We start from the raw sequence: 15,685 nt of genomic DNA, 5'->3' as shown, positions 1-15,685 counted from the left end.
CTATTACTTTTTAATAGCTATTTCCCCAGGCTGTATGGATAGCAGATGATGTTGGGTTTATAACCCAAACATTAACTTAATAACATCACTATTGCACAGTTGCAAGTTCTGTTTCTCCATTGCCAGGGGAACGGAAATCTACTGAAAAGAGACCAAGATATTTTATAATGAAAAAAGATCACTTCCTTTCTCAGGGTTTTGAAAGTTTTTTAAACTCTCAAAACTCTAAGGATAAAAGTGGTTTAAAAGCTTATTGTGGTAACTTGCTATAGTACATAATTATACTGATTTTCGTTGTTAGCAATACTACAGGGTGGGCCATTTATATGGGTACACCTAAATAAAATGGGAATGGTTGGTGATATTAACTTCCTGTTTGTGGCACATTAGTATATGGGAGGGGGGAAACTTTTCAAGCTGGGTGTTGACCATGGCGGCCATTTTGAAGTCTGACATTTTGTATCCAACTTTAGTTTTTTCAATGGGAAGAGGGTCATGTGACACATCAAACTTATCGAGAATTTCACAAGAAAAACAATGGTGTGCTTGGTTTTAATGATACTTTATTCTTTCATGAGTTATTTACAAGTTTCTGACCACTTATAAAATGTGTTCAAAGTGCTGCCAATTGTGTTGGATTGTCAATGCAACCCTCTTCTCCCACTCTTCATACACTGATAGCAACACCGCAGAAGAAATGCCTCCCGATCTGACCCCCTTAGACTTTTATCTTTGGGGTCATCTGAAGGCAATTGTCTATGCTGTGAAGATACGAGATGTGCAGCAACTGAAACTACGGATACTGGAAGCCTGTGCTAGCATTTCTTCTGCGGTGTTGCTATCAGTGTGTGAAGAGTGGGAGAAGAGGGTTGCATTGACAATCCAACACAATTGGCAGCACTTTGAACACATTTTATATGTGGTCAGAAACTTGTAAATAACTCATGAAAGAATAAAGTATCGTTAAAACCAAGCACACCATTGTTTTTCTTGTGAAAGTCTCGATAAGTTTGATGTGTCACATGACCCTCTTCCCATTGAAAAAACTAAAGTTGGATACAAAATGGCCAACTTCAAAATGGCCGCCATGGTCAACACCCAGCTTGAAAAGTTTCCCCCCTCCCATATACTAATGTGCCACAAATAGGAAGTTAATATCACCAACCATTCCCATTTTATTTAGGTGTATCCATATAAATGGCCCACCCTGTATAATAAGCTATTACTACATCTTAAGTTTTTACATCAGAGACATATTGATTGTAACTAGATAAAACTACAGTCAAGCAAATTGATTCTAAAGTAATCGAATCTCGTCCGAATTGCCCGAAAGTTTTGAATTCAGCAAATTTCCAAAACTTTTGGAGTTCGCGGCACACGAATCCCTGCAATATGGTGGATGCTAGGAAGCGCTGGCCTCCATTTTACAGATTAGAAAAAGGATCACATGACCTGGGGTGAATACGTCACTGATACAAGAAGTGATGTCATTTGATTGACGGATGCAGACAGGATGACATCATCTGGAGCAGAAGGGGACAACACACAGGAAAATACCTGCAATCATGTTACAGTAAATGGCATGTTGTATCTGTTACATAAGACAAATATTGGTTTGTCACTAAACTTTTTATGGAGTTAAAAGTGTCAAAATAGACTTTCAGTTAGGAGAATGAACAGGTAACTAACTACAAGTGCCACATGTCAAATTTATAGACCCATAAAAGTTTGGCATAATTAAAGGGGAAAGTGGAAAGAAGATAAAAACTGAAGGGAAACATTTTGATATAAAAAAAAATATCCAGCTCGTCAATGTTTTTTATATTCATATCTGAGCTAGAAAAGTCTGTCTTATGTCTTTGTGTACACCTAAAGTCTGTGGACTATTGAATAAATCTCTAAATATGGAGAGCAAATATAAATGCAGTTCCCAGGAACATGCCCAGGATAACTTTCTCAAATGCCCTGACTAATTTTCCACCTAAAAAAACTTTTTCATTCTACATTTTTTGTCAATGAGTAGTCTTCTTTTATCAGTGTGGGTTAGAAGGGAAAGTATATAGTAAAATAGGTTATTTTCAAGAAATTGATCTTTGAACTTTCCAAGCCAGTGATTTTTGACACAAATAAACAGTCTTTTGTGGCATGTAGGAGGAGAGATTCAAAACAACCAGTTAATGTAAGTTCATATAAGGTGAAGGTCCAAAGGTTAGGTCTAAGAAAAAAAGAACAGACTCTTTAAGATTTTGAGTGACCGAAAAAATTCAAACACAAATAAAGTAACGCAATAAAAGCAACATTTTCACAAAATGTATTCATTCTTAAAGAGAGGTCCTGTCACCATGTCCTGACATGTCTGTTTTCGTAAATACCAATACCTGTATTCTTATGAAATAACAATTCTGGAGCGTCTTTTTTTAAATGCTCTGTTGTGTCGTTCTTCTGTTATTCCTCCTAGAAATGTATAAATAAATTGGCAACTTGGTGTTACCAGTTGGGGCTGTGTCCCTACACACATTGATACGGGGAATGGTAAGATCCAGTTATTAATTTATTCATAAATATTCATGAGGAATAACAGAGGAATGGCACAGTGCACAGTGCTAAAAAAATATGCTCAAAATTGTTATTTCATGGAGAATACAAGTATGTAATAAAAAATAAAACCGGCATGTCATAAGAGCGAACTTGTTCTCTTTAAGTATTTAAATGCTTTATATACATTCCTCAACATGGAGAGTGCAACACCAAGAAGGACACGCCGTAAGGTTATGCAAATCAAGGAAGTAGCAAGTGTCACTGAAATCTGCATATGATCAAATTTTCAAACGCAGCTCCAGTCTGTGGCAGGTGGGAGGGGCATCAAAGCCAGATTGAAAGCAAAGTTTTTAGTCACATGAAACCTCAAAATCAAGTGGTGTGGGAAGATTGTGCGATGCCTCCTGTTCGTCGATGTGCCAGCGCGTAGTAAGTTATTCTGTACTACAAGTGAAATTGGACGTCACATCCCAAGCCTAGGGTGGCAACCATTGTCAACACAAATCATAAGAAGGTGTTTGCAGGACATTGGACTACGAGCCAGAAGTCCAGCTACAGGTGTTCCATTGACCACACAACAACGCTCTCAAAGGCTATCATGGTGCACAGCAAAATGGCAATGGAGGCTGGAATGGAGGTCTATCCTCTTCAGCGATGAGTCCCGCTTTTGTCTTAGACACAATGATAGCCAGAGAATTTACCTACACAGTCTGACACTGTCCAATCAGTGCTCACCTTGTCAGACTGTGTAGGGACACACCCTATTGACAAGAGGAATGCGAACACCCAGTTGTCAATTTATTCATATATTTCCTGGAGTTATAACAGAGAAATGGCACAATGCAGATCTAATCTAAGAAAAGATGCTCCAGAATTGTTATTTCATGGGAAAAACTAGTATTTACTAAGAGAGATATGTCAGGAGAGCTGACAGCTCCTTCTGTTTTGCACATACACCCTCTAAGCGGAATGTATGCTTGCTATGTAGTAAAATTAAAAGTGTGAAACAACTCCAATGTTGTTTGTGAGAGGGCAACAATGTCATCCCCAGCAGCTGCCTGGACACACGAAACCTCTCATGCAATGAAGGTCAGAGTCAAAGAAGGTCAGAGACGGAGTTAAATATTTTACAATGCTGCTTATCTTTATTATATTTTCCTATCATCCTAATTGGTGCATAGTACAGCGGGGTATGATTGACAGAAAGCTAGACTTGAGAATGGTGGTCAGAAGTTATTTATTCTGGTTGGCACATCTAACCCTCATGTTATTGGATGGCAGTAGAAGTTGCCAAAAACGAAAATCATACCAAGGCAAACTTCATTTCATCTCAAATGCTAGATATCATCACTTGGATATTAAATATACTAAAAGGTAGAAAGTTTTCATGATTACATAATACTTTAATGTGAGACTAAACAAGACCTGGCATGTTTGCAAACTATTTTTATAACTTTATATTTGCCACAATGTCAGTATAAGATTTGAAGGGATTGTCCATTTTGGATAGTCATTTTTTTGTTAGAAGGATCCTCAAACGGTAAACTGATTATAATGCACCCCGTTCCTGAAACCCAGCAAACAGCTGTAATCTGAGAGGAAGCCCGGTAGAGTTAATTTTTTCTGCAGCCCTCCCATAGGGGAAAAAAGCGGTGTGTACAATTCCCATTAAATCAACTAATACATAATAATAATAATAATAATAATAATAATAATAATAATAATAATAATAATAATCTGTGTAATACACAAACATGCTGGGTCCTCCATGGTACGATACACTCTCTGTAGTCGCTGTCAGGTCTGGCTAATAGATGAGAGTCCTGAATGGGACCCCTTTAACTTCTATGGTGACTAGATTAGTAATATGGTCCTTCCGATTGTCAAACAGGGACAGAAATATTATTGATGGAACTTAAGTATTTATTTTGTAAGACTGAAACAGTAAATGTACAGAACCAGAAATGCCCTCGTCTCCAACACCTTCTTACAATTGGCGTAAAAGGCAAACTTGTTTTAGAATGCAGTAAAAAAATAAAAAAATCACTAGCCACGCTCCTCTGTTTACTAAGTTTTAGATGACCTACTTCCAACTTAAAAAAGGAACCTCTAACGGATCTTAACTCTCACTATTTCTGTTTCATACTTACTAATACTTCCTTCTTCCCTCTTCTTTCCTAATCACTCATCTTCATTTTATTCTGGGATCTCTTGTCACAATAAATTTTAGTTGGAACTGGAGTGCCAAGTTTCCAGACCCACCTAGTCTTCCACCAATACTTGACTTTTCTTTTGTATCGAATTGGATTGTTTTTTTCTTCAAGTTTTACAATATCTGGACCGGATATGGTCTTCTGTTGTATGTGGACAATCTTTCTGATTGTTCATTATATTTTCAGTTTTTGTATTTGAAAATCTACCTAACAAAACCATAGAGATAGAAGTAATATCAGGTTGGTTAAAATAAATTAGTTGCTTTATTAAGCCAGAAACAATGGGACTTGGTGGGCAGCATGGTGGCTCCTTTGTTAGCACTTCTGCCATACAGCCCTGGAGTCAATAATCTATATTGAAGCTGGCATTGATTTCCTCTAGGTTCAGTGAAACTTCTATGGGACGACCACCCAAAATTGTATTGATAAGTGGTCTTCTAGGGGAGTGGTTTTCTTAAAGAAGATGGGCAGTATGCATATTATATGGTGGAAGTGACGGGAAATCTGGTATGGATAAGGGAGTGGTCAACTCAAAGAGGTGGTCTTTTGGAGAAGTTTTACTGTAGGACAATTTCCTCCGACACGTATAAAAAGATACAGGTCTGTCAATTGATTCATATGCATTTGACACTAGAATGTGCATTTTTGTAATACGGAAATTAGATTGCAATACCTACTGAAAACAGGACTGGTGTGTAATGGACTGGTAACTTTTTGAACCAAAAAACCCACTTTACCTTGTTTTTTAATTTTTCACTCTCAGTTTGAACTTGTCTTAAAAAATACACTGGAAAATAGAAATGTTTTTTTTTTGTGTTGAGAAAATCTTAACTGATTACGATCCTCTACATTATTTGCAGTGACCCCTAATGCTCCCTTTATGCTATGTTTACAAATTCACACATTTTAGTTTGCAAAAACAAATAATGCATATTTCTTTTTTTACTGACCTAGGGGATTAACGTTTTCTAACAAATGTTTGAATATTTTCTTAATATCTGAATTTGGAAATAATGAGTCACCATAATAAAAGACAGGTTTGGGTTTCAGGGCATGACAAACAGTGCTGTATTTAACAAGGCCGAAGATTGTTTTCTTGTTTTTTATTTTTTTGTTTTGATCTTATGTTTTATTTTTTTTATTTTACAGCTCATCAGGCCTTTGCTATTACAAATTAGACCTTTTAAGTAATTGTTATTCATATTACGTGCCAGATGGAAAATTTAAAAAACTTGCTATTTGGGTTTATGTGAGCTATATGCCTTGTTATTTTTTTAGGATTTTGTTTTTGGTATGATCTGTGTTTTATGACATTACATCCAGTTAGAGTTGAATTATTGGGGATAAAGGACATTCCCAGGGAAATTATCATCGGTAAAACATTACTTGGATCCGTAATCTACACCAGTCCATTAAAGCAGAGTAGATTGTGTTTAAAAATTACACAGACAGTTCTTAGGGCACCTTTAAGAGAATTCTGTAATTGACAGAACATGGGGGATTATAAATCTCACGTGTCCTTGTTTCTTTAAGATGGCCCTGGGTTTTATTGCCGGAAATCCACAGCTTGGAATGTTGTAGGAATTCAGACGACTAATGCACTTAGATTAAAAAAAATCCATGGGAATCTGATCATTTTATTTTCTTGCTTCATGTGACATCTTAAATGGAGCATGAGGTGGTTTTGTTATATCTGAAAAACTTCCTGGAGAACACAATTATATTTTTTCAGTCACTGGGAGCTGGTGAGAACAAGATGTATGAGACTCTGTAGTGATTTTATTGTCAAAGAAGAAAGGGAATGTGTGTCTTAAGTTACCAAGTAATTCATTCTTACCATCAAGGCAGCCCATGTGGTTGTTATTGGGTCCATGGAGGGGAGGCCCAGCTCAGATTGTCCCCATCTCCCTTATCCATAATTGGTGTAATCCGTGACCAAGGTCCAATTCCCCTTTCCTACTGTCCCAAGAAAGGGCATGTGAACCAACGTTCGATTTTTGCTTGGGAACCCCTCTATGTATGCCCCTGGTCCACTATTACTTATTTCACTGTTTGTGTTGTATGCAATAGTATTATTATTATTTTATTATCTATAGCCCATTCTAGACCAGTTTTTTAAGGGTTTGTCTGGAATTAGAAAGAAGTTGTTTTTTTTTTCCGTTAACCAAAATTAGTTAAACTGATGTCTATGGGCTGTGTCTGGATTGCAGCTCAGTCACATTCACTTAGAGATTACCACGGACGGGAGTTGTGATTTTTCTGGGGAAAAAAAGCAGATCTTTTTTTCTAATCTTATACAACCCCTTTAAAAATCACAGGCGATCGTTCATTTATTCCTTATTACTTTATTATTTCAATTATTTACATCCAATAGTTTTGGTGGCACAGATACAAATCTTCATTGGCATCATAAACGTTTATAAATGGTTGAAGATTGCAGGATCCTTCAAGAGCGTGGGTATGTGGAACGCCAGCCTTTCTATAGTAAACAAAAAATAATCTGTACTGTCCTGCAGATTATTCACTATAGGGCATGAAATCACTATTAATCAAAAGTTGAATTCTTTTCATAATCCAATCATGTTAGCAATTAGTTCCTCTTAGGGTCTACTCACACGTTGTGGTCAAATCTTTGCAAAAACGATATGACCGTGACTTGTGAATAGACCCTTAGCAGGTGTCGTGTCACATTTGTACAGAATCTCAAAGCATCTAAAGAAAATATATGGACTTGTAGAACAGAGGGACATTGATCAGTTTTTAACGGTAGAATAACTAAGAAGCATATGGTATTATTAACAATTTTCTAACTTTCCAAGTTGTTAAAAAAGTTGGAATGTTTCCAAAGTTACTGACAGCTTATACAACACAAGTTGTATAATGAAACCATGAAGATACCATGGCTAAATTTAAAATTTTGCTCTAAATGAATTGCTTATGCTCAGTGACTTGGCTTTTAAATTCCCAGTCATATGTTTGTTACAGATTAATATTTTGGATTAATAAAAAGTATATAAAAGTATTGTAAGTAGATTCAGCAGTAATGCATATTTATTTATATATAGTGTTTTAGGTGGCATTGGTGTTCACACAGTGCTGTCGCCATTTTCTTGTGTATTGTTTTGCAGTCACAGGCGTACTTGCACCTGTACATGTTTTTTTCGTTTTGCTGGAATGTGCTGATCAAACTTTCTTGTGTATTTTATATATGTGCGGGTAGTGACTGCCTCCATTTTTGATCTTGCACTTCTCCCATTCTGCGCTAGGGTGATTTTAATTAGTTTAACCCCTTAATGACCGCCGATAAGCCTTTTCACGGCGGTCATTAGTGGGCTTTATTCTAATGCAATAGCCTTTCTACGGCGCTGCATCAGAATAAAGTAAACAGAGTAGGGAGCTGTTAAATCTCCCTGCTCTCAGCTGCCAGATGTAGCTGAGGACTGGAGGCGTCCCTGCTCGACCAGGTGAGATCGATACTAGTATATATCTCACCCGTTTAACCTTTCAGATGCGGTGCACAATAGCGTGCACCGCATCTGAGTGGTTTTAGAGAGAGGGAGGGAGCTCCCTCTCATCCCACTGACACCCGGCGATAAGATCGCCTAGTGTCTGTGTCTCCGATGGCAGCCGAGGGCCTAATAAAGGCCCCCAGGTCTGCCTGTAGTGAATGCCTGCTAGGCTATGCCAGAGGCATGTCCTAGCAGATGCCTGTCCGTGTTAAACGGACAGGCAGTAATACACTGCAATACAAAAGTATTGCAGTGTATTATAATAGTGATCGGATGATCGCATATTAAAGTCCCCTAGTGGGACTAGTAAAAAAGTAAAAAAAAGTTTAATAAAGTTAATTTTAAAAAATGTGAAAAAAAATAAAAATGAAAAACCCACTTTTTCCCCTTACAAAATGCTTCACTATAAAAAAAAACACAATAATGCAAAAAAGTTATACATATTTGGTATTGCCGCGTCCGTAACGACCCCGAATATAAAGCTGTTACATTATTTAACCTGCACTGTGAACACCGTAAAAAATAAAATAAAAAACAATGGAAAAATTGCTGTTTTTTGTTAAACCTGACTTAAAAAAAATGTGATAAAAGTGATCAAAAAGTCACATCTACTCTCAAATGGTACCAATAAAAACTACAAGTCGTCCCGCAAAAAAAAAGCCCTCATACAACTGCATCGGCAGAACAATAAAATAGTTATGGCTCTTCAAATATGGAGACGCAAGAACAAATAATTTTGAATAAAAGTGTTTTTACTGTGTAAGTAGTAAAACATACAAAATCTATACAAGTTTGGTATCTTTGCAATCGTAATAACACATTGAATAAAGTTATTGTGTTATTTATACCACACGGTAAACGACGTAGATTTAGGGCGCAAATAAAGAGTGGTGAAGTTTCAGGTTTTCCTCTATCCGCCCACAAAAAAAGTTAAAAAAAGTTAATGAATAAATTATATGTACCCCAAAATGGTGCTTTTAAAAAGTACAACTTGTCCCGCAAAAAACAAGACCTTATATAGCTATGTCGACGCAAAAATAAAAAAGTTATAGCTCTTCGAATGTGACAATGGAAAAACGTAAAAAATGGCTTGGTCATTAGGGCCCAGAATGCAAGAAGGGGGAAGGGTTAAAGCTGGTTCTTGCCTTAAACAAGTATATTCTGAATACCCAGAATAGAGGTGTATGTGTAGTGTGGGGACCAACCTTATAAGCAAAGTCGCCTTGTCTTGGCAGGTGGGCTCACACAATTTGATCAAAATGTGCGCTAAGAACCTTACTATTGTAAGTAGATTCAGCAGCAATGCATATTTATTTATATATAGTGTTTTAGGTGGCATTGGTTCACAGAGTGCTGTCGCCATTTTCATTTTTGAAGGTGGTGCTAACATAGATCACGTCACCACTGGATAAGCTGCCACCTGCTATATAAGTAGATTCAGCAGCAATGCATATTTATATATATATATATATATATATATATATATATATAGTGTTTGGGTGGCATTGGTGTTTGCAGAGTGCTGTCGCCATTTTCTTGTGTAATATATATATATATATATATATATATAAATATATATATATATATATATATATATATATATATATACATACACCCATTTTATTTTTGATATTTTTAAATTATATCCAGAATTACTGTTATTTTAAATTGTTGCTTCTCGAAATGTGAAGCCTTCTATCTCTATTATGTTGCCAGGTGGCTTTGTGTTCTTTCAATGTAATGCCATCTAGCATCTGCAATAGGAAAACAATCTTACAAAGTTTTTGTTAAAATCATGCTGTGACGGTATATATTGTGAAAATGCAAAGCCAATTTGAAGTTGGTGAGAAGCTCACTGACGCAGAAGCAAAATTAATGACTTAATCATGAGATATTAACATATTTAACTGTAATTTACTTTATGCCATTTTTGATTTAGCACAGCAACACATCATTCCACATGACCTAGCCAAAAAATACAGCATGGATCTAATAGCCCAAACATATGATTAAACAATCAATGTATGTAATTTATATGGGCTGATCCTAGGGTGTGAACCCAGAAATCATCACAGATAAATATAACCTATAAGAGACAGATGCTATAAAGACAAGTGAATATGCAAAAAATAGAAAAAATCTTTATTGAATTACATAATAAAAGACAATAGATAAAATAAGGAATCCATAAAGCAACAGATAAAAAGGACAATACGCTGTGTATCTCGCAAATAAACAAAGAGTACAAAATTGTGCCAATGATGCTCCTTCCAAAAGGTTTATATAGACAAGGGATATATAGTATTTGAACATGTATTGGGTCAATATAAACATGGAGGAGAGCAATTACACAAAGAAATGCTGAAGCATATCAAAGGGATATATCGTACCCATAATGGATGCAGGAGAGGAAACACAGACGTATATCCCTTGTGCTTATATAGCACGTTTTTGCATTTATATATGGTCTCTGTACCTTAGTCTATATACACCTTTTGGAAGGTGCGTCATTGGCACAATTTTGTATTCTTTGTTTATTTGCGAGATACACAGCGTATATTTTTTGCATATTCTATTTCTTTATGCTAGTCTCTTATAGGTTATATACATCATTCCACATATAGTAATATCAAATAATTCCTTTCATTTTCCGATAACATTAATAGCTCAGTAAATTATTAGGACAATAATTTTCTGATTTCTGTGTCTAGAAGAGGAAGTGTCAGACCATCGACGAACATACACATTGGATGACTATTTTGGTGACCAGTTAAGGTATAAATCCTATGGCCTGCAGTGGATTTCAGGTAAATATTTTACTGCTTCATGACAATATGCTAGTGATACTAAATATATTTAGCGATATTTATAAGCTGTAGTTTTCCATTCTAAAGTTTGCTAAATAAATGTTTCGGGGGTTACTGTTTTTTCTTGTGGAGATTCTGCTAGTGTCTCAGGAGAGAGTCCCAGACAGAGGAGAAGCACGAGAGAAGCTTTGTATGCAAAAGTGTGAGGAGGTGACTAAAGTGGTAGAGAGGAGGTTATTTGCGTGTCGCCTGGTGTAATATCTGAGAATTATAGAAGAAATATAGGGCAGGGCAGAATTAGATAGGGCTTTGTAGGTTTGGTTCAGGATTTTAAATTGGATTCTTCGTATGATGGGCAACCAGTGGGGGAACTAAGAGAGGATGGTGGCATTTGAGGAATGGGAGGAAAGATAGATGAGCCATGCAGCAGAGTTAAAGGGGTTTTCGTGAATTTTATATAGATAGCCTATCCTTAGGATAGGTCATCAATATCAGATTAGTGGGGGTCCGACTCCCAGCACCCACGCCAATCAGCTGACTGTAGGAGCCACGGCGATGAACGCTGCAGCCTCCTTAAAGTTTACCAGGCACAGTACCGTACACTTCCGTAGCGGCTGTGCCTCGGATTGCAGCTCAGTTCCAGTCACCTGAACGGCACTGAGTCAGGTAATCGTGGGGTGTCAGGAGTCGGATCCCCGCGATCTGATATTAATGACCTATCCTAAGAAGAGGCAATCAATATAAAAGTCCCATAGAACCCCTTTAAGGATACATTGGAGCTGTGTTCGTCTATTTGTCGGCAGGCCACACTCTGGAAGATATTACAGTAGTCTGGTCTGGATATTATAAGTACTAACATGTAGGTATTCTCCTGTGTATGGAAGGGTTATATATGGAAAATGTTTTTGAGTTGGAGATGGCAGGTGGTAGTGAGGGGGTGGATTTGAGGTTTGCATGTACATCTATGTAAAAGTTCAGTTCCTCCTTCAGTCATACATAGTGATCTAACCTATTGTGTTTCAGATATTGAATATCTCCATCGGACACGAGACTATAATGTGGTTGTATATAACATGGACACTGAAGAGACAACTATTCTCCTGTCAAACACTACAATAGTATGTCATGACTCTTTAATCTGTTACATATAAATGTAATTTTATTGTGTGCCATAATATTATTTTTGTGGTGTATCCCCAGGATAAAAACAATGCATCATTCTATGAGCTGTCAGAAGATAGGAAATATGCGCTACTGCAGTACAACTATGAGAAGGTAACAGAATCTGGTATTCCCCTTGTATTTTTTTCCAGACCATCTTTATCATAGTGTAGCATAATCTAATCCCATAACTAATCTAACAGATTGTTGTAAAATATTTGATTCTTGTAAAGAAATATGAGGTCAATATGAGCTAACTGCACTTGTTAAAGGGGATTTCCCCAAAAATAGCACCACTCTTGTCTGTGGGATGTTTCTGGTATTGCAGTTTAGTCATATTGAAGTGTATAGGGATCAGCTGCAAAACCGGACAAAAGTGCGGCTGGTTTTGATAATGAGTTTTGTTTTTGGCTTCCTCTGGATCCATACACCATGCAAATATTTAGGACGAACTTGATTTTTTTTGGACTTTACCATGTAACCATGACATGTCAAATAATTCACAAATTGCTAAGAAGTTGATTAACCAAAAGCCAGTTTTACACAAGCAGAGTATGAGAACATTTAAGGTTCGTATTACAGCTGCAATGACTGGACAACCCACAGTTCCACTGAAACGAAGTTCACAATAGGGTTCTATGGTGATCTAAGTTTGTTTCAGGAGAGCCGAAGAGGGGTCTGAGTGTTGTGGTCGTAATACAGACCCAAAAATGCAGCCTTATTATGCTCATGGTCTAAGCTTTTGGAGTGTGGAAGACAACCATGCACTTGGAGGGACAGCTATGTAGATGATTCTCGGGTTGGATATAAACATATGGCCCCAGTGAAAACTCTGTGGTTCCAATACCAGAATACCGGAAAACAAATTTATAGCAGCCTGTGTCTCCTATTCTAAACGAACAGCCTGCACGGAGCTCAACACGTCTACATGAAAAGATAATGATTCCAATAATTAAAATGTAAAGAGCCTTTAAACGAGCGCCGATTGACCTCTAATGATCAACCCTTGTTATGGGCACATATCTGCTCGTGTAAACCCACCTAAAAGGGGTTTTCCAGGGAGACACAATTTTTGCGGCAGGCAGTGCACGAGCACTGAGTTATATGAAGGAACATAAGGAAAATGGTGCCGGATTTGAGGCATAATCAAAGAATGAACGGCGCAAGCATTGAGGAGACTGTGGACCAATAGGATGCCTCAAACCCAGAAGTCCCAGATTTGAGGCATCCTGTTGGTCCACAGCCTCCTCAATGCCCGCGCCATTCATTCTCTGCTTATGTTTCAATGCCGGCACCATTTCCTTCACTTTCATGCTATTGCTCAGTGCTCGGGGCAGGCAGCGCACGAGCACTGAGGAATAGCATGAAAATGAAGCAAATGGTGCTAGCATTCAAGCATAAGCAGAGAATGAACGGTTCGGGCATTGAGGAGGCTGTGGACCAATAGGATGCCTCAAACCCAATTATAAGTCAGAAGTCCCTGGTTTGCGGCATCCTATTGGTCCACAGCCTCCTCAATGCCCACGCCATTCCTTCTCTGCTTATACTTCAATGCCAGACCTGTGTCGATACTCAGTGACGTATTGACACAGGTCTGTCTGCATAATAACGCTCGTGCAGGAGCGTTTGTCGAAGCAAAAAAACACTAGAATAAAAAGCAGAACTTCCGGCCGGCCAGAGGTAGGGGGAATAGAAACAAATGCGTTCTGATTTTTAACAAAATGCATATTGGGAAGTTTATTTATTTAATTTTGACATGGAGTATTAGGTCTAATATGTTGTTTGTAAATCAACCTATAAGAATAAGATCTTTGTGGCAACTGATTAGCTCCAAATGGGGTTGTCTTCTGCAGAACCTTTGTGGCCCATTAATGTGTCAGATCCAGGGCCTACTAGAGGATCCTAAGATGCCCTGGTGGGCAAGTCAACCACTGGCCTGAGTCATCCACTACTGACTTGTTGGCAGGACTATTGTCAAATCTAAGATCACCAAGTAAAATTTCCAAGTACTAATATGTTGCTCATATTGGGTTGTAGAAATTATTTCTCATGTAAGGAAATATCTTCCTGTTTTCCAGGTTTGGAGACATTCATACAAAGCCTCTTACCGAATTATTGATGTTGAAAAGCAGTAAGTAGTTTCCTTTTGCCACGGTCAACGAATGCAAAACCAGCGACATTTCGACTTTCTCAGAAGCCTTTCTCAGGCAATATTAAAAAGTGATGTAACCAAATGACCAAAAGTGGTGTGTATCAAGTGATGTCACAGATTAAATAACGTGATTGTCATTAAATTATATAAATTACAAGAAAACACGTATAATAATATAATATCTTAAAAAAACATGTTTAGAATAAGTGCTAAAGGCAATATCCGGATAATGGGGAATATTCTCCACATGATCTCGGCATCCCTGAAATGCCATTACGCATGTCTGACATCCACATAGAGAAAAGCAATTTTGCATGTCTGAGCGCACCCAGATCATTATTGTGCATGTCTATGATGTAATACTACTGTAGTTTTAACATTAAAATGTTCCAGAAGAATGGGCAGTTCACATGTACAAGGAGCACCATGCCTTCTGTAGGAGCCACCCATCTGAATTTAAGGCTAGGGCTCCACGGTGACACAGAGTCACCTATAATTTGTAGTAAATGTGTGGCCTTAAGGCATGCCCAGACGTGGCGGATTTCTTCTGCAACTGTCCGCATCAATGCCGCACAGAATCTGTGTTGCAGATTCTGTTGCGGCTCTGCCTAAAATGTGCAGTAAATTTAGCCGTTGTGTATTGAGGTGAAAGTACTTCCCTTCTCTCTATCAGTGCAGGATAGAGAGAAGGGACAGCACTTTCCTTAGTGAAAGTAAAAGAATGTCATACTTACCGGCCGTTGTCTTGGTGACGCGTCCCTCTTTCGCCATCCAGCCCGAACTCCCTGGATGACGCGGCAGTCCATGTGACCGCTGCAGCCTGTGATTGGCTGCAGCCGTCACTTAGACTGAAACGTCATCCTGGGAAGCCGGACTGGAGGAAGAAGCAGGGAGTTATCGGTAAGTATGAACTTCTATTTTTTTTACAGGTTGATGTATATTGTGATCGGTAGTCACTGTCCAGGGTGCAGAAACAGTTACTGCCGATCGCTTAACTCTTTCAGCACCCTGGACAGTGACTATTTACTGACGTCGCCTAGCAACGCTCCCGTAATTACGGGTGCACACACGTAGTCACCCGTAATTACGGGAGCCCCATTGACTTTCTCAGTCTGGCTGTAGACCTAGAAATACATAGGTCCAGCCAGAATGAAGAAATGTAATGTTAGGAAAACCAATACGCTCCGCAGCACACATAACATCTACATAACATGTGCGGACTTCATTGCGGAATTTGGACTCTCCATTGAAGTCAATAGTGAAATTCCGCAATGAGTCCGCAACCAGTCCGCCACATGTCCGCAA

The 15,685-nt window shown here is 38.1% G+C and overlaps 1 protein-coding gene across 1 annotated transcript in view; it reads left to right on the top strand.

Moving 5' to 3' along the window:
• Positions 1-15,685, top strand: part of DPP4 (dipeptidyl peptidase 4) — a 56,829-nt gene that overhangs the window by 7,184 nt on the left and 33,960 nt on the right. The window contains exons 3-6 of the mRNA XM_075831033.1: positions 10,975-11,067; positions 12,091-12,185; positions 12,268-12,342; positions 14,307-14,359. Of these exons, the coding sequence (XP_075687148.1) occupies positions 10,975-11,067; positions 12,091-12,185; positions 12,268-12,342; positions 14,307-14,359 (316 nt within the window). The remainder of the gene's footprint in view (positions 1-10,974; positions 11,068-12,090; positions 12,186-12,267; positions 12,343-14,306; positions 14,360-15,685) is intronic.

Source organism: Rhinoderma darwinii, chromosome 6 (assembly GCF_050947455.1).
Source record: "Rhinoderma darwinii isolate aRhiDar2 chromosome 6, aRhiDar2.hap1, whole genome shotgun sequence".
NCBI classification, from domain to species: domain Eukaryota; kingdom Metazoa; phylum Chordata; class Amphibia; order Anura; family Rhinodermatidae; genus Rhinoderma; species Rhinoderma darwinii.
Note: the sequence above shows the minus strand (reverse complement) of the source record. Positions and strands in the feature narration are given on the sequence as shown.